The sequence below is a fragment of the Gymnoscopelus microlampas genome (genome assembly GCF_963454915.1).
Source record: "Gymnoscopelus microlampas genome assembly, chromosome: 19".
Lineage (NCBI taxonomy): Eukaryota > Metazoa > Chordata > Actinopteri > Myctophiformes > Myctophidae > Gymnoscopelus > Gymnoscopelus microlampas.
In genome coordinates, this window is record NC_139956.1 from 42325674 (window position 1) to 42345398 (window position 19725).

At 41.3% G+C, this 19725-nt stretch overlaps 1 protein-coding gene across 4 annotated transcripts in view; it reads left to right on the top strand.

Annotated features, from left to right (window-relative positions):
• Positions 1–7094, top strand: part of pde5ab (phosphodiesterase 5A, cGMP-specific, b) — a 168865-nt gene extending 161771 nt beyond the window's left edge. For all 4 annotated transcript variants that reach the window (XM_084043454.1, XM_084043453.1, XM_084043455.1 and 1 more), the window contains 5 exons: positions 458–535; positions 1821–1884; positions 4365–4439; positions 5180–5263; positions 5999–7094. In XM_084043454.1, the coding sequence (XP_083899580.1) occupies positions 458–535; positions 1821–1884; positions 4365–4439; positions 5180–5263; positions 5999–6118 (421 nt within the window). In that variant the 3' untranslated portion in view covers positions 6119–7094. The remainder of the gene's footprint in view (positions 1–457; positions 536–1820; positions 1885–4364; positions 4440–5179; positions 5264–5998) is intronic.
• The last annotated feature ends 12631 nt before the right edge of the window (positions 7095–19725 follow it).

Sequence of the window (19725 nt, forward strand, 5' to 3'; positions counted from 1 at the left end):
GCCCCCGCCAGCCCCCCCCCCCCCCCCCCCCCACACACACACACACACACACACACACACACACACACACACACAGTCTCTGCATCACTATATCTGACTCCACTCCATTTGATCTGATCATCACTTTCCTCCCCTCTCTCTCTCTCTCTCTCTCTCTCTCTCTCTCTCTCTCTCTCTCTCTCTCTCTCTCTCTCATTCGCCCCCCCCCCCCCTCATCCCTCTGAGTACTGAGAGCGAGGGCAGAGTCTAGACTGTGGGTGGCAGGGGCAGGTAGGTAGGTACATTGCTTACGTAGGAGGCTAATTACATCTCTCTCTGTGTGTGTGTGTGTGCGTGCGTGTGTGTGCGTGCGTGCGTGCGTGTGCGTGTGCGTGTGCGTGTGCGTGTGCGTGTGCGTGTGTGTGTGCGTGCGTGTGCGTGTGCGTGTGCGTGCGTGCGTGCGCGTGCGTGCGTGCAGGAGGCGGGGTGAGTTCTTTGAGCTCACCAAGAACAGCCAGTTTGACTGGGAGGACGAGCAACACAAGGACCTGCTGAGGTTAGGAGGAGGAGGGGGCTTTCATGGTGTAATTTAACCACTTAAAACCTGTCTTTTCTGTTGTGAGGAAGGCTTTCGCCGAAAATAACCGCTCGACAAGCACACAACACGCTGCAACACAACCCCATACAATACGGATGATGGGGTTTAAAGTGGTTAACCACTCCAAAGGACCACTTCAGCCATGTTCAACGCATCTTCATGGAATCGGCCCGTACGGCCCGCTCAGACCTCACGTCTGGTCTTTGGCTACACAAGATTGTTCCATCGTAGACATGCGGTGCAGCCAGTGGTGGAAAGTAACTAAGTACATTTACTTAAGTACTGTACTTAAGTAAGTTGTACTTTTTGCGGTCTGAAAAGAAGTGAACCACGTGCTGTTTACATTTCTGACTAATAAAGTATTCAATCAATCAATCTTTTTTTTTTTTCTGTCTGCGGTTGGTTCAGCGTTGTAGAAAGAACAGGCCGTTTCTATTTTTCTTTTTCCTTTTTTGCCGAAGGAGTCCAATTTCAGCTCATCACCGGTGAAGCCCTTGTTGGTTCTGGGGTCATTTTTCAAAGGGCTTCTGTCTCAGTTAGTTCCTGTGCTGTGCAGCAACTAAGCACAAACTGCCTGGCATCACCAGGCTTGGATTTCAGAAACCTCTTATCTCCAGAAACTAACGCCCTACTTGATCATACTACAGCGTCACACAAAAGCATCAAAAGTAGCAGATCTACAGATCTTCAAGCATGAAGATCTGCTACTTTAGCTTTTTTTTTTTTTACCTGAAAAGTAACCTTTATGGACATGTGAGGTTTCCACCCGACAGAGGCGATATGTTTTATTCCTGCATAGTGGTGAGACTGACTTAAATACTGTATGATACAGTATGTTTGATAATATCACAATTTAATCAAACATTATACAGACAATTTTACTACATACAACTTTTAGATTGATGTCAAAGAACCCCCCCCCCTTTTTTTATTTTATTTTATTTGTATTATTTATTTATTTTTACTAATCGAACGCCTGTTATCACAAACCCTTATCACAATGTCACATTTTCGCTGTCTCTGTACTGATAAAGGAAAAAACTATAAACAAACAAACAAAAAAAAACAAATAAATACATATTATGTATTTATCTGTTTTGTGTGTTTGTTTATAGTTTTTTTTTTAATATTTGTATTTATTGAATAAAAATATGCCCCTGCTATATCTACCTATGTGTGGTGCTACTGTTATGTAAACACAATGAAAGTCTAATGTTCTGTGTTGTCACACTGCCCCCCGCAGGTCAATGCTGATGACTGCATGCGACATCTCTGCCATCACCAAACCCTGGCCAGTCCAGAAGAGGGTAAGCAGGACATTTTGAATAAATGCACTCTCTCTCTCTCTCTCTCTCTCTCTCTCTCTGTCTCTGTCTCTGTGTGTGAGAGAGAGTTAATCCTTACCTTCCTCTATCTCCCCTATTGTGTGCCTGTCTACTTTTATTCTATTCTGTTTCAAGTGGATGAGCCAAATTCGTTTTTTGGGCGGTGCAACCGCCCCTATATGTGAGGTTTGGACCCCCACCCATTGCACCCCCCCAACCCTGCGCTGTGATTGGCCACCATTGTACCCCCCTAATCCTGCACCGTGATTGGCCACCATTGTACACTGGTTGACTCTATTCAGGACTGTGATTGGCTAGTGAAACACATGACACATGTGCAGTCCTATAAATGACTGTGCACTTAAAAGAAAAACATATTCATGTTTTTTTTTTAAGTGAATCACCCACTGTGATGACCACTGTGACCACACCGCCCAGTTCACACTGGGTGTGATTTTCTTTTTTACAAAAACGTTATTCATTATTTTTGTATTTACCATAACAGTACTTTGTGCTCATTTTGAATACAGAGGGAAATTCTATACCCTGAAAATATATTTGATCCTTCTGCTCTGGTTGTATCCCTTGATTTTATCCCTTATTTTCACATCTCTCTCTCTCTCTCTCTCTCTCTCTCTCTCTTTGCCACAATGTTTGATCAATCTGTTTCTGCTCCCCTGTGGACAGGCTGGATTTGCTTTCTATTTTCTGAGTACCGTCACTTCCCTTTCTGCTAGTGTTTATGGCCTATCTGGATTGGAATCCGATTGGTTTTGATCAAGTCTAAACGGCCAAAAAACACATGGAAATGTCTTCTTTTTTTTTTTTCTTTAAAGCGGATCTGATTTGAAATGCATTCCTAGATGGTTTGCGATGCAATTCAAATGTGAAATCGTCTCTGTGGGGGGGGAGAAACCAACAGTAACCAACAGTAGCAGATCTACAAGCTAGAAACGTGTCGGCTATTTTCAAATAGCCTATGTATAAAATAGGGCTAAAGTGGTTAATGTATGTATGTATATAAAACTGCATTTTGAGGTATTTCCAATTGTCTTTACTTTTACTTCTACTCCACTACATCTCAGAGGCAAATATTGTACTTTTACTCCACTACGATTTTTTTGGAAACTTTAGGTACTATAGTTACTTTGCAGATATAAATGATTACATTATAAAACATACATTAGTCACTTTAGCCCTATTTCATACCTATGGCTATTTGAAAATAGCCGATCTACAAGCTCAAGTTGTGAGCGTGTGGATCTCAAGTTGGTGAGCTTCCCGGATTAGATGGTTTTAAGCCAGTGTTATTCGTGGCATTTAGTTTATTTGGTCTTGACAATGCTGGTTCAACTCAAAATGCAAGATTCGAGTACACCATGAAAACCGCACATCTAAAAGCCAAACATTGTGTGGTCGATGCTGACCATTGTTCTACACTAGGCTGTTGTGTTGTAACAGGAAGGGGGAAACCACACACAGAGGTCACGTCAAGTTTTACATCCATTAAGGACACTTATCTGTATCGTCTCACACACACACAATGCTCCTCTCATTGTGTCGTTGGTGTCGGGCAGGAACCCAGTGGTGTAAAGTAACTAAGTACATGTACTCAAGTACTGTGCTTAAGTGCAATGTTGAGGTATTTTTTTACTTTACTAGAGAGTGTTTCCAATTTTGAGTACTTTTACTTCTACTCCACTACACATCTCAGAGGCAAATATTGTACTTTTACTCCACATTATTTGAAAACTTTAGTTACTAGTTACTTTGTAGATTTTGATTATTATTACAAAACATACATTAACCACTTCAGCCCTATATACATTTCGGCCATTTGAAAATAGCAGATCTACAAGCTCACAATGCGTCGCGATGCGACGCATTGTGAGCTTGTAGATCTGCTATTTTCAAAAAGATTTTTTATACATTTGAAAACGTTCTACTCTTGGTACTTTAAGTACATGTTGATACCAATACGTTTGTACTTTTACTCAAGTAAATGTTGAATTCCGGATTTTTTTTTTTTTCCGGGGCGGCAGTGGCTCAGGGGTAGAGTGGCCGGGTAGTGTGAACTGGAAAACCGCAAGGTTCCCAGTTGGATCCCGGGCTGGGGCGCTCCCCTAGAGTTAGTGTCGAAGTGTCCTTGAGCAAGACGCTGAACCCCTAATTGCTCCCGATGAGCAGGTTGGTGCCTTGCATGGTTTCCTCCGCCATCGTTGTGTATGAATGTGTGAATGGGTTAATGGCACAATCAATGTAAAGCACTTCGGATAGAAGCGCTATATAAATGCACCATTTACCATTTTACCATTTAAATGTTGAATTCCGGATTTTTACTTGTAACAGAGTATTTCTACATTGCAGTATTGATAATTTTACTTAAGTAAAAAAAAATTGAGTACTTTTATCACCACTGCTTGTCTGTCTGTCTGTCTGTCTGTCTGTCTCTCCTCCTGCAGATAGCTGAACTGGTGGCCACGGAGTTCTTTGAACAAGGGGACAAGGAGAGACGAGAGCTGAACATTGAGCCCATTGTAAGCGTAGGCATATCTTACTATTTTGTCGTTGTCGGGGAGAAACCTCTGATCCCCATATTTTAATGCTATATAGAGTCTGGAACTACAGCTCCGGAAATCCGAGAGAGGAAGCTGGCACTTCCGTTCACGAAAATACATTTTAAAATATCTTTACATTTTATTATTTTATTTATATTTCTGCTAAGCAGCAAGCTATATATACTTAGATGATTTGTATTTATATTAGGATAAACTTGCGCCACTGTAAAGACGAAACGGAAGTGGGGAGGAGGCTTCATATCCGGTTTATATTCTAATCATGATCAGAGCTTCCGAGTCCCAGACTGTGTGACCGGAAACATTTGAAAATTGTGGGAGGCAACAGTCTGGCCACGCGAGACTAGCTTATAACACTGTATAATTATAGTTATAAGAACGCATTAATACTCATAATGCTTCATAACAATAATCATAACATATTATAAATCATTCTTTAATGACTTATAAGGTCAGTTATTTTAATTGTCTCTATAATTGTTTAAAGCAACAAATTACCACTTAGTGTGACTTATAATGACAGTATAATGCATGTTAACCGTGATTATAATGCATTATAAGGGTGATAATGAAGCATTATACCAAATCATCTCTTCTGGTGGGTCCCTGGTACAAAACATTTTCCGATGGGGGTCCGCAGGCCAAATACAGTTTAGGTTTGAGATCCACTGCTTGTTCTTGGCTTCTCCTGTTATCTGCAGGACCTGATGAACCGCGAGAAGAGAGATAAGATCCCTAGCATGCAGGTGTCTTTCATCGATGCCATCTGCGTTCAGCTGTATGAGGTGAGTGGCCAGCGTGCCATGAAGTCATGTGAGTGGAGTGGTTTTGACATGCGTTACCTGCTGTTCATGAGGCTTTGCGCACTTAAAGGTTCCCTGCCATTGGCGCAGATCCACGTCAATCCAAAAAAAAATCATGTCTTTAGTGATTACGCTAGAGGGCGCCTTTCGCCAACCTATGAATGATGCCTTGACTGCGAGAGAAGGCTAGAACCGGAAATGATAAGGTAAAAACACTGGCAGTTTTGGATGAATTAATTCATTAATGCCGGGCAGTGAATGTGTTAAGTGAGTCGGGATACCAATTGTATCCAATCAGGATAGAGAACTCAGTCAGAATACAGATTAAACAAGTGGAACTGGAAGTGGCGACACAAATAAATGAGCAGACACAATTGGAACTGGAACACTGTAAAAAAAATATGCTGATAAATGGGTACTCTCTCCTTATTGGCTGTAAAACATTTATATTATTGCCATCCTAAAATGTTTGTGTCCTCACACGTATAGTAATACCAACGAGCGTGTGTGTGTGTGTGTGTGTGTGTGTGTGTGTGTGTGTGTGTGTGTGTGTGTGTGTGTGTGTGTGTGTGTGTGTGTGTGTGTGTGTGTGTGTGTGTGTGTGTGTGTGTGTGTGCGTGCGTGCGTGCGTGCGTGCGTGCGTGCGTGCGTGCGTCCGCGTGCATGTGCGCATCATGCGTGTGTGTGTACGTGTGTGTGCATGTGCGTGCATTTCAGACCCTGGCAGGTATGTCGGAGTACTGCTCCCCACTGTTAGAGGGCTGTCTGAAAAACAGACAGAATTGGAAGCTTCTGGCCGAGCAGGGAGAGAAGTCGCAGGTCAACGGCATGGCGTGAAGAAGACCTCCCTCCTCCCCAGCTAGCTCTGCCACCCACCCCCCTCCCATCCATGCACCCCCCACCCCCCTGTCACCCCACCAGAGACAATGTCAACACTTAAGCTATATTTATTTACCATACCTTGTTTTTATTTTTTTGTCATTGTGAAGTCACGCTCGCACGATTCCCTCACAGATTGTCGAGTTCCGGAGGGGAAAGTCACTTTTTACACTGAACTCGCTGACGCTTTGGTCCCACAAATCCTTTTTTGCGTCCGATGTGGGATGCGAAAGGTACCCTTTTTTCATGGAAAAAGAAGGTAACCAAACTGTTAGTTTTCGGTACTCACCCTTTTGGTACGTGCCGAAAAGGGTACCTTTTTCGCGGACCAAGGGGTAGCTGCCTATCGGTATGCGCGTAGAACCACATCACATGACTGAGCAGGCACTCGCTTGGGGTGCCATGTCATTATTCTGACGACTGGCCCCATTATAACTAACCCTATCCCTAACCCTAACCTAATGGTCGGAATAATGGGATGACGGAATTATGAGCGGACCCCATCACTAGGCCAGCGTTCCGCTCGCTCACCTCACAAGTCCGCTTCTGACGGCACGCCTGCCTTGGCAGACTAGGTAGCTTTACAGATCTGCGTGTACACACACTCCCCCCTTCCCCTCTCTGACAGGTATCAAAGTGATTGCTGTCTTTGATGCATTCGTGCATTAGAGAGAGCACCAACGAGTTTCACACTTTTAGGGCCCAATCAATCAACTCAGTGTGCAACCCCTTTGAAGTTCAAAGGGATCAATTAAGAGCTCCGGCCGAGCCTCTGTTATTTTTATTATTATTTAGGCTCAAAGTTACCTAGTCTGCCTTTAAGGTTTGATTTATTCGATCATTATTTGATGGTGTTTTGAACGTTGAGTTCTATAAGGTACACCTAGCGTTAAAAAGCAACGCTAAAGGGGGTACCTAGTGTGTTGCCCCATAACGTAAGCTTCAGCATGTTGATGAGGTGAGAGTGAGAATGCGTTGGAACACTGAAGAGTACGGAAGGTGTTTTGGGGGGAATTGGGGGGGGGGGGGGGGGGGTCGTCCCCAAAGGTGTATCCAACATCCTGGGCCCAAGAGTTCAAAACTTGTAATCCCTATATCCGAGTGGACCAGCTTTGGATTTTGGGTAACACAAAGCCAAAAAAAAAGCGTTGGTTACACTTTGATATCTGATCTGTGATCATAGATCAGCAAACATTACGTTGATAAGAAATAAAAGTTTGATTAATAACATAATATTCTTTAACACCAAAACAATTAAAAAAAATGTAACTCTTGGGCCTTGCAGATCACTTTGTTCGTACTTATATACTTCACAGTTCTTTGAAGCGTGCTAGATATGACTTGATTATAATGCTCGACTTATACTCGGTTACGTGCCGAAGTCTCGCACCGAAAGTATCCGATCTACAAGCTCCCAATGCGTCGTGCATTGTGAGCTTACAGATCGGGGCCATTTCCGGTATAAGGCACCAGCACGCAGCCACATATAAATCAGGTTTCACTCACAGCAAACACACTCACGCCACACATTGGTTTGAGTTCTTTTTTTGTAACATGTTTTCACACGTTGTCTTAACTATTGCATATTTATTTTTTGTTGTTGTCATTTTATATATTTATTAGGGTTTCTACACAGCGAGGTCATTTTCTTGTCAAGAACGCAAGCGACTCTTTATAGGAACTGTAGTTTAAAAGTCAATTAAACGATTCCCGTCTGCACTCTTTTCGGAGATCGTCACCAGGCATATCTTTCGGGTGATAATGATGACATTCGTAAATGTACTGTATTAACCCATTAAGACCTGTAACGCATCTGTGTCACGTAAGATTTATTTGGCTATTCAAAAATAGCAGATATACAAGCTCATGGTGCGGCACCGAGTGCCGCGCCATGAGCTTGTAGATCTGCTATTTTTTGAAAAATCGTGAAAACATTTTTTTAAATATGTTTTTTCAAAATGTTAGGATTTAGAGATCCTTTTTAGAATCGGCCTCAGGTCTTAATGGGTTAACTTGTGTTGTTTGAAATCTGATGTTTGATTTTTGCACAAAAAAAGAAAGAAAAAATGCACAGTAAAATACTCAAGTGTTAATTCAACTCAAAATAGTGTTCAAATAGAACCAAATGGACCCGTAAGTGTCCAGTTAAATTAACACACTGAATATTTCATTGTGTGCGTGGAGCCAAAGATATCACAATTAGATCTGGAGTGTTAATTAAACATGATACAGTCTAGATTTTATCCACTGCCTTCTTGTGATATAATAGGACCAATTAATATTTTACAAGAAAAAAAACAATATTATGCTCGTCCAACTTTGCACTTATTGTTTTGTATGAATTTCTTTTTTTGAAGCAACAGGTTTGCCAAACTCAAATCTTAAAGACGGGCTGAAATAATAATAATAATAAAAAACAGTTTTTCACCATTTTAGAGCATATCCACGGCCAGATGCGATATTTGTGAATTTGTATATTAATTACTGTCAAACGAAAAGCATCATGCGTACTTACAGTACATCAGCAGACACCAGTTTCAACCAATAATATTAAGGGAGCTTCAAAGACGGTGTGCGGATTCTCTTCCTTTCAGGGTCATGGTACTCACCAATGGCCACAATCAGAGCTCATAGGGTGCATCCACACATGTACGTCAAGTTGTCGCACGGAAGTCGGAAGTCCCATCCACTCCCATGTTAAGTTAAAAAACGGAAGTTCCGGTCCGGTTTTTCCTATAACATGGGAGTGGATGGGACTTCCGACTTCCGTACGACAACTTGACGTACATGTGTGGATGCTAGCCTGGTAAACCCTCCCTCCGGAAATCTCATTTCCATTTGATTTCAGGAAGGAGTCTGGCTTGAACCGCCTTTCTCCAATAATCGCTCTGTTCGCCGAACCGACGAGCCTATCAGCGTCGTCGCACATCGTTCTGTGATTGACAGCGACAGTTGGCCAATCAGGTGGCGAGTTCGAGTGAGCCCGAATGAAGCCGAGTGCAGCCTGAGAGTCGCCGACAAAAGACGAACGGCAGCCATTGTTGTTGTCCGAGTGGGTGCAATACGTTAGTCCGACAGCGCATTCCTCCGACAGCGCAGTGCTCCGACATTAAACAGTAAACCCGAACCAAACCCGCACCCTAACCCTAACCGCACGCGGATGCCACATAGTCGGAGAAAAGGTCTGTCGGATTAACGCATGCCTCCCGTCCGAGTGCCGTCACTTCTTAGTTTCGTTCTTAAAACGGTCTCAAACTTCTTTTTTGAGGCACGGAATTTACTATTAACATATCGTGTGGATAGAATTTGGTGGTCAATTAATCATGACAGAGCCTATTTAAAAATATAAATTTAGAGAACCGGCAGGGGCGGGGAGTGACACGCATGTATCCCAATAAGGCAACCTATTTTCGGCATGGCCGTCCCAAAAGTCCCGTTGCGTCACATAGTCTGGAGCTCGCCAAAATGAACTGCTGATTGGCTGAAGGGGAAAAACGATCATTGGTTGAAGGGGTTGTCAGTCAACGGTATTACTCCCGCCCAACTCCAGCCCACAGCGATTATTGCAGAAAGGCGGTTCAGGCCAGACTCCTTCCTGAAATCAAATGGAAATGAGATTTCCGGAGGGAGGGTTTACCAGGCTATGTGGATGCACCAATAGCCGGTTAAAAGACGTGCGGACAGCTGTTGTGTGGAAATCTCCATGCAAATGTGGTTCAACCCCGCCCCATCGCTGTGATTGGCTGAGGCGTGCACAAGCTCCTATGTCATTAGCAAACATGTCACAATGCGGATTTGTTATTATTATTTTCTTCAATATACCATTTCAGCTCGTTTTTAAACATAGGTTGAGACGGTGGTCCATCGGAGGTGACTGCTCCACAATTCACTGCTTTTGATTTCATTTGCATCATCAAACATCAAAAGATTATGAACCACATTCACGCTAAATGCTAAATGGTTACAAGGATTGCTACTAAGCAGTCAAGCTATCTCTAAACAAATCAACATGATATCTGTGGGCTATTTTGTTTATTTAATTCTTTCTCTATCCGATTATACTACTGGTATCGACCACCACCTTCACACCTGATGGGTTGATGCATTGGTGACTATACCCGTCCATTATGTGTCCACACCTCTAGTTGTTCACTTCCTGTATATTCAATAGTTCATGTTCACTGCAGGGCTGAACGGTTTGGGGGGAAATATCTAACTGCGATCCTTAAAGGAGTAGTTCACCCAACAATGACTTATTTTCTATCAATTACACACCCCACGAAGCCTTGAATTCATTTTTTTAGTTTTGGTCACATTCCTGAGCCAACAATATGATGATCGGAGACTCAATTTCGTCTTCTACTGAGCAGCCGCCCGGTCATCGAATTATTGGCTTAAGAATGTGACAAAAACAAAAAAAATCTCCATGAATTCAAGGCTTCATGGGGTGTGTAATTGATAAAAAATAAGTCATGTTTTGGGTGAACTCGTCCTTTAATATAGCGATTCAGTTAGCCTTCTAATGTCAATTTACTATTAACAGGATACAACAATGTTAGATATTGTCAACATCAATGGATATTTAAACAACCGCACATGGTGTTAGTGTATGTATTACACAGTGTTGAATGCAGTACAATACTGAAATGAATGGAACCCATTGACGTCTTGGAATATCCTTGAAATTATGAGAAGTAATAAAAGTCAATTCAGTTCTGAGCTAATTTCTTTTTAAAAAGTCCACATTTAAGTGTGAAATCATTATTGTACTGTAGCAGATTCATGGACCAAACATTACAGAGAACACTAGAATACCTAGTTTAGAATTCCATTTTGGACCTCCCTCTCTTTTATAATCATAACACATTAGACAAGGCAGGAAATCGCATTAGTTAATATTGCGATTTCGCAATCATTTTCCCGACGAATTGTTCAGCCCTAATAGTCCACTGCGTTGACGGTCTCTCACACGGCTCCACAAGCCTCGTTTGTCCTAACTAAACTACTACAGCACTTTTTCTATATTTGTAGATGTCCGTGGTCAGAGATGAGCCACAGTTGTAACTGTGGTTGTATTTTGTACTTTTGAGAAGAAAAAGAGGGGGGGGGGGGGGAGCAAGTCTCCACGATGTTAACATTTGTGTGCCTGTCGCCTGAACTTGTGTGCTTCTTCTTTAGAACGTGTCGTTTATTGTTTTCTTCCTCAGCATACTGCTCTCTGATTGGTTAGGACGGATGACATGTCTTAGTGAAAGTGGTTCTCAAAAGTGGAGTTCCGAGGACCCCCCAAGGGGTGCTTGAGGGGTTCCCCGGCTGAATTGTTGGTAGAGCACTGTAGGAAACCAAAATGGACCTTTTACAGATCTGTAACAATGAGAGTGTACAAATGGAACCAAATCCAAAATCAAATTGGTTCCATTTGTACACTCGTAGTTAGGAGAGGGGGGGTGCAAAATCAAGCATACCAACCTGGGGGGTCCTTATGACATTAATTTTCATTTTTCATATTGATGAAGACTTTTAATGTGTCGTAAAATGTCATGAAACCTTTAAAGTTTGAGAATCACTGCTCTAATAGCAGGCCTGTGTTTTGTTGTATATAACAGAGAGGGCATTTACATCGATGACGATAAGACTTCTGAAATGGTTCACTAGGTCTGAGAGTGGCTGTTCTGGTGTGTGTACTGCAGGTTTGGGGGACTGACACAATGTAATAACGACAATAATGGCACAGTTATGAAGGAAGGTGTTACATGTCTGCAACTGTTGACACCAATGAACACTGTGAGACAAAATGAATGCTATGTCCCATTAAAGGATGATGCTTCTTTACTATTGTGTTCCGTTCATTTTGCTCTCCGCTCACTGTATACGCCTCTTCAGTGCCTCATAACCATCATTTTGTCTGTGACCCTTGAAGGGCAAAACCACTTTGGTAGAGGTTTGGGTTGTGTTACCTTGCCATGGATAGAACTCCAAAGGTGGGCAAGAACAAAAAAACTAATGAATCCATTGATTAGAAATGGATAATTCTAAATATGCTCCTCATTGACTTACATTGTACAGTGAAACAGCTCTCAAAGTCACTCTTTTAGCACATAAACTAACGCAAAAAGTTGATTCTGACACGATGGAACATCACCAAACCCAGTACTGTTTGTCTTTTAAATAGATTCAGGCATTTTTATTGGGAAGAAAACCCTGACTGGATCCGATAATACAAAGATAATACAAATGAAACTTAATGACTTCAAACTCATGATTCAATATTTTTATTTCAATAAAGATGATAAAACTGAAACTTAACATGACATCAAACGTATTAATCGATATTTGTATGTATCCACATTAACTCGGCCGTCCCGTCGATTTTCCCCAAAACATTTCCCCACATTTTCATATTCCAAGATTTCTCAAAATCTTTCAGAAGTTATATATTTTTTTTCCACAGCCAAAAATAGCAGATCTACAAGCTCACAACACGGCGTGATGCGACGCGTTGTGAGCTTGTAGATCTGCTATTTGTCGTGTGATAAAGTATACGGTTGATACTGTATGACAACATGATATCCCATAATTATGATAAACTGTTATAAAAATGAATAAAAACATACATAGACACATGAATAATAAGATAATGAGTGAAGGGGGTGCACCTTCCATTCCGACATCTCACCACTCCGACTAGTGGCTTCCGCGTGCGGTTAAGGTTAGGGTTAGGGTTAGGTATAGGGTTCGTCAACGTCGGAAAGGCGACATGTCGGAAAGGAGAATTGCACCCTGAGTGAAGATGGACAGTAATCATCATAATAAAGATATGTTTTTATATACAGTTTATCTAAAGCTGTAGTCTAACTATTCTACACTACAATGCAAACAATATTTATGTTGCAATATTTTATATTGATGAAACAACATGATCGTCAGACGAAAATAGCCGATCTACACGCTCACAACGGGTTGCAGCCGAGTTTATCTTTCATTTTAATGTGTATTTTCAGACATTGAACTTCTTAAACCATCAATACTTAATGCATTTGACCTTTGACCTTGGCCCGGTCACCGCCCCCCCCCCCCCCCCCCCCCCACACACACACAAACACTACACCAAACCTCTTCACCAAAAATAGCCGATCTACAAGCTCACGTATCACAGCGTGACGCATTGTGAGCTTGTAGATCGGCTATTTGTCGGTGAATGTTCGCCCCCCAGAATTGGGATAATGGGGTTCAAGTGGTTCATTATAAAAAAGTAAATACAAAGTTCCATCACACAAAGACCTCAGAAGAGAAGATTTGTGTAAAAAAAAAAGTTTTCAAAAATAGCATACATGTACAAGCTCGTGGAAAATCTAAAATGACAAATGATGCTTTCCTGGTTTTAATGGGTTAAAATAAATGGTTCTTTAAAGAACCTTTGGACTGAAAGGTTATTTTTTGGACCAACAAAATGGTTCTGCTATGACATCACTGTGCAGAACCAGTTTAGGTTCTAGTTGGAACCTTTATTTGTCTGTGTTTAGCTGCTCTCTAACTACTAGATCTTACACACCTCTGCTGTAGATAAATTACCTACATATATCCCTGCATAGAGAGGTTGTGTGAAGGTGGTATTTACTGTATGGATGTAGGCCATTGTGTTTCCATTAACATGGTAAAATGACACAGTACCTGCTCTGTGATCTACGTCCACCCCCACTACCCCATTACCCATGAAACCGAAAATTGTGGAGGGACGAGGTCCTGACAGTTCAGTCTCAATGCTGTTGTGTCTGAACTTGTAGTTGTCTGAGCCAGGGTACCAACGTAACATCCAGGACTTGTCATTCATACCAAACGCTGAAAGGCCCTTCTGCTGTCTGTTGATGTCTATATAACTGACTGCTACACCAAGCCATCCACTCCATTTTACTTCAAAGTAACAACGTTCAGACAGACTCTCTTTACTCAACACCTGAGAGTTCGTGGTAAATCTGTGAGGATTTTCACGATAACTTTGGTTTTTTCCTGTATTCGTCGCCTTCATGTTCTTCTCTGACAGGATGAGGTCGTAGTTCATCGTGTTTTCGTCCATTGGAAGTTGACAGGAATCTGTGTGACAAAATATCACAACTAATTAAACACTTTACACCTGGTGTCACTGTGTTGGCCATGTTATTAATGCTGAACATTAGCATTATTAAAGGGATTCTAGTCAAGTTCAGAGATCAAATAAAGAAAAAAAACGGTTGTCAAACACTTAGTACCGTTGACTGACAACCCCTTCAGCCAATCAGCAGTTCAATTCCCTTCAGCCAATGAGCAGCTCCTTCTCCCCATCTCCAGCCAATATGACGCAGGGGGACTTTAGAAGGGGCCATGCCGAAAATAGGTTGCTTTATTCAGATACATACGTGTCACTGCCCGCCCCTGCCGGTTTTCTGATTTTTTTTATTTTTTAATAGGCTCTGTCATGATAAATAGACCACATATATGAAGTTAAACAACTAAATTCTATCCAAACGATATCTTAAAGTAAATTCCCTGCCTCAAAAAATAAGTTTGAGAGTGTTTTAAAACCGAAAGTAAAAAGTAAAAACTGCCCACAGAAAACATTTTTTTGTCAGCTGCACTCGGTTCCATCCGGTTTCACTCGACCAGTTCACACGGACGCGCACATGCGTGCGTTTCATTCACGTCCCGGATACCCGGATGTCAAAACATAAATAGTAGGGAAAATACGGATTTCAGAAAGAGGACTGTGTTTCAATGCAGGAAAACACCCCAGCATCATTATGTAGTGGCTGATAGAGGTGGGAAAATGCTAAATATATATATATAATATTTTTAAAATGTAGGCTTAATGTTGACTAGAATCCCTTTAACATTATTATCATTGTGTATATGTTCGGCATTATAATCCCCTGTACAAGATCCATTCAAGGACCTGTCCCCGGACCTCACTTTGAGAACCACTGGTGTACTGGTATCCAAACAATGTCAGTGTATGAAGGGTTTGTGTAAAAGCAGTGAACTGATCACCATGGACTCACGTTGCAAAAAGTCCTCTCTGTTTGTGCTCCCTCGAGGCACTGGTGGACGTGGGACATAGACTGGAGGCTCTGGTGGACGTGAGACATGGACTGGAGGCTCTGGTGAACGTACGACATGGACTAGAGTTACTGATTCTGATAGACACGAGACATGGACTGGAGGCTCTGGTAGACTAGAGACATGGACTGGAGGCTCTGGTGGAGTAGAGACATGGACTGGAGGCTCTGTAAATAGAATAAGTCATTAAACATCACTGGTGAACGTGGGACATGGAGTGGAGGCCCTGTAAATAGAAGTCATTAAACATCACTGGTGAACGTGGGACATGGAGTGGAGGCCCTGTAAATAGAAGTCATTAAACATCGTGACTGAAGAATGACCTGAACTGAGGCTACATTTTAATCTACAAAGTATGCACAAATCAATGAGTGCGTTTGGAAATACACACTGGGTGTGCTGGGTGCTCTCATTGGTAAATGGTCTATTCGGTGCAGTCGGTGCGTCCAGTGTACTGAGTGGGCACACTGACCCACCCTGCTCTGAAGCATGGTGGGTCAGTGCATTTGATTGATTGATTGAATACTTTATTAGTCAGAAATGTAAACAGCACAGAGGTCAAATTAACACCACAGGTGTCACTATTTTCAATAATATAAAAAATGTTTAAAGTTAAAAAACTAAAACAAGTATTTTTTTGGAAGTGTGTTCTAATGTTAGTCTATTATATCTAGATAACATCATTATCCATTGTCTTCATCATAGGAAATGTAATGAGTGAATTTAAACATGTTTACAATTGAAAACGACATATATTGAAAGATGAACCCCTAACCCTAACCCAACATAATATTTTAAAGTGTTTTCATGGATATGAATGCATTACAAGTCAGCTATGAGGTGGGAGAAAAAAATATATTTTTTTGAGTATTTTGGGCTGAGTTAAATCACGGGTCAAATTTGACCCGCTAACACCACAAGTGGATGCAGGTTTCTAACACAATGCAAGGGTTAAGAGAAGACTGCGCTAGCCATTATCCCCAATCCATTACGCTCTCCTATCTCCCTGTCTGCAGTGTTGCCTGGTCTGATTATTATAAGCCACATTGGGCTTGTTTTTCTGAAGTTGCCTGTAAATAATGGTAGAACGGTTGTAAGCATGTAGATACGGCTATATTCAAATAGCCAACATATATAAATATGCACATTGTTTAATGGACGACATATATAGGTTTGAAGTGCTCATGTGGCCTATTATAGTCGCTTCTTTTGGGCTTGTTTTCATAGACCTGGTTGCTTATTTCTTTCGCAAATTCTGGCAACACAGCTCCAGCCGCATGTGGGGATTTTACATGGAAACATACACCCGACGTTTGGTTTCTAAGCTCTGGCCTTTGATTGCCTTTCAATAAAACCACATTTGATAAGACATACGTATCACCTACATATTTGCCTATATTTTTGTATGGGACAGTGCCAGCTCCCTTATCCGTATTTCACGGGTAATGGGCAAACATTCATGGGTAATGGGCAACGGGGGCAGCTTTAGATTGGCACATAATAGAGCCGGCAGTGTGTTATGAGGTTTCATGGCTGTCGGTCAAACGGATCATGTCAAGTTTGTCTTTTTCAATTGAGTGCTATAGCGCCACCCTTTGGCCAATGGTTGTGAGTTTCGTATCTTGGCCGTTTTCCATGACCCTCTAGTCTACCATATTGCTGAGTTTAATAAAAAACAACGGAAGAATAAGGAAACAAACAAAAACAATAGGGGTCCTATGCACTACATGCTTGGCCCCCTAATAACAACAACAACAACAACAACAATAATAATAATAATAATAATAATAATAATAATAATAATAATAAGGACAATAAAAGCTCACCTCTTGGGTTCTTCGGGGGGCCAGGACCATCCTGTTGAACACAGTCATGTTATTTCATTTCAACAACATGTACAATATGGTATTGTACAGTATGAAATCTATTGAACAATATTATGTCTTGGAAGAGGGAGGAGATAAGACAAAGAATGCAATGAAAAAAACATTTAGACAGACAGACAGACACATACACACACACGTAGGAAAGGGTAAGATCATTGTTTTTATGTGAGTGAATGAATTTAGAATGCATCATGTATTCTATTGTTTTAATGTGAGTGAATGAGTTTAGAATGCATCATGTATTATATTGTTCTAAAATGAGTGAATTATTTTAGAATGCATTGTGTATTCTATTGTTTTAAAGTGAGTGAATGAGTTTAGAATGCATCATGTACTGTATTCTTTACCAGCTCCTTTTGCACCTGGTGGATGGCTTCACCAATCTCATCCTTGTACTCCTCATACAGGCCTCCTGTCACAGCAATACATTCTGGGAACAACACAGAAAGATGGCAGTCAGTTCCTATAGCCATGGCTACACTTTATACTATTTTTTGCGCCTTTTGTCTAATCTCATGTACATACAGTATGTGCTGCTATGTGGACAGACATACCTTATGTCTAAGCTCCTATTAAAGATGTGTTAAATCCACATCTCAGGCGGTAGTGATAACGCCACCATCTTATGCTCTATCCCTATTATGCAAGTTGCGCTGAACGCAAACACTTAAGGAATAAGACTCGCCAGCATATTTTACGCATTGGAGAGTGTACATATGTTAATTAAGGGCGCAATGCGGTATCTGCTATGTTGCACCTTGACTTAAAAAGACTCACCGCTTACCGCTAAGATGGTTAGACCACGTCTTAAGTGCAAAAAGAAATGTGAGGTTGTAAAGACGCCGGCAGTTTAACTAAGCACTACTCTGTCAATTCTAAACCGATTGTTATAATTTAAAGTTCTCTATAATCTGTGAAGTGTCTATTTTCAATAGGTGTTTTCGATAACGTTTTTCATTTATTTTTAATATATATTTTGATGAATCTAACATGTTAAAAATGGAGTTTGAAGTTATAATGGGTTTGTATAGGAAGGGCATGTCTGATAAAATGAATGTCAAATATGTAAATACTGAATCAAGCAACTTAAAAACTTAAAAAGGCTCACAAGAGCCTGAGTAGGCGATATCATGACCCAAAGCTTTTTTGAAAGTGAAATATCCCTTTAATACAAATACAAATGAATTCATGATTTCTTAATAAGTATTTTATCCATTCAACCTATCACCAAAAAATAGATTTTTAAAAGAAAATATTGGAAAGGTGTAAACTGTCATGACATACATGTCCTTTACAAATGTAAACTTTTGATCACAACTGTATGTAGGTCATGTGACCTATAGTCGCCAGATGACTAGGCCAATAGATTTGGGCTTGTTTTCATAGACCTGGCTGCTTATTTCTCTCGCAAAATATGGCAGCACTGCTCTCCGCACGTTGACTGTTACTTTCACAATAGCATTTATTCATGTTCCCAAAGTGTGGTCTGGGGACCCCCAGGGGTCCTTGAGGGATTTCCAGAGGTTCCATCATTGGTTGCAAAGTGCAGTACTTGTGTTTGAGACCCTACCTCTCAAACACAAGGTTGCGCAGACTTAACGAGCTGCAGGCACACTTAAGTTTCTAAGGAATGTTGTTTCTAGTTTTCTCTTACATTCTGTTATGTTCAGCACCATTTCATTGTACTCCCATTGGTGATCAGTTTACCAGTGTCTCTACAGGTGTGAGGTATAAAACTAACAAGAGATGGTTGTTGCAGGGCAGTCTCCTCACCTTTAAAACAGGGTCTTTTGTCTGGAATTTGGTCCCAGCACCTCACCATGAGTTTTACCAGCTCCTCCAGCCCTGGGGCCTTCAATCTTTCAACCTCCGCCAGGGACGGCCTATCTCCCCCACAGACATCAAACCGTACGTATTTGTGGACAGGATCTGAGAGAGTGGAGGGGAAGATAGATGATTGTAGGGGATAGGAAGTGTAATACATTGGAGAACGGGTACTTATCAACTAATGTGTTTGTAATTATTGTTATTGAGGGGGGGTGCTGTGTCCACCAAGGTATTTTTATTTTATTCACATGTATGTTTTTAAGTGTTTACAATGGGAGCACCCCAGCAGCCTGATGAGTCGCTGAGCATTTATTTTGCTCAGATAATGTTATCAACTCGGAGTTGTTTTAGGCTAGGACATTGGCATTTTAAGACGGGGAAAAAAAAAACGTCTTGGTAGACACAGAGATTGATGGAGAGAAAACAGAAACTGAAGACAACGAAGGAGAAAGCAAGACAAAATTAAGAAATAATTACTCACTTAACATGGTCCACAGCAGTATTGCGTAACTAAAATAAAAAGAGACATTGATCAGCAGTTAGCCTAGATAACCACATATCACACATGGGACACACAGCTGACATGTTGCATTCCAGTCACACAGAAAATGGCACAGGGAATGATAACATACCTGTAGACATCAAAGGCACAGGTGGTTGTGTATGTATAATTAAAGGACTCTGGAGGTGCAAAGAAGATCGTTTTCGCCCCCGCAGTAACTGTGTTACTGTTGGCAAACCTGGCGATGCCAAAGTCAGTGA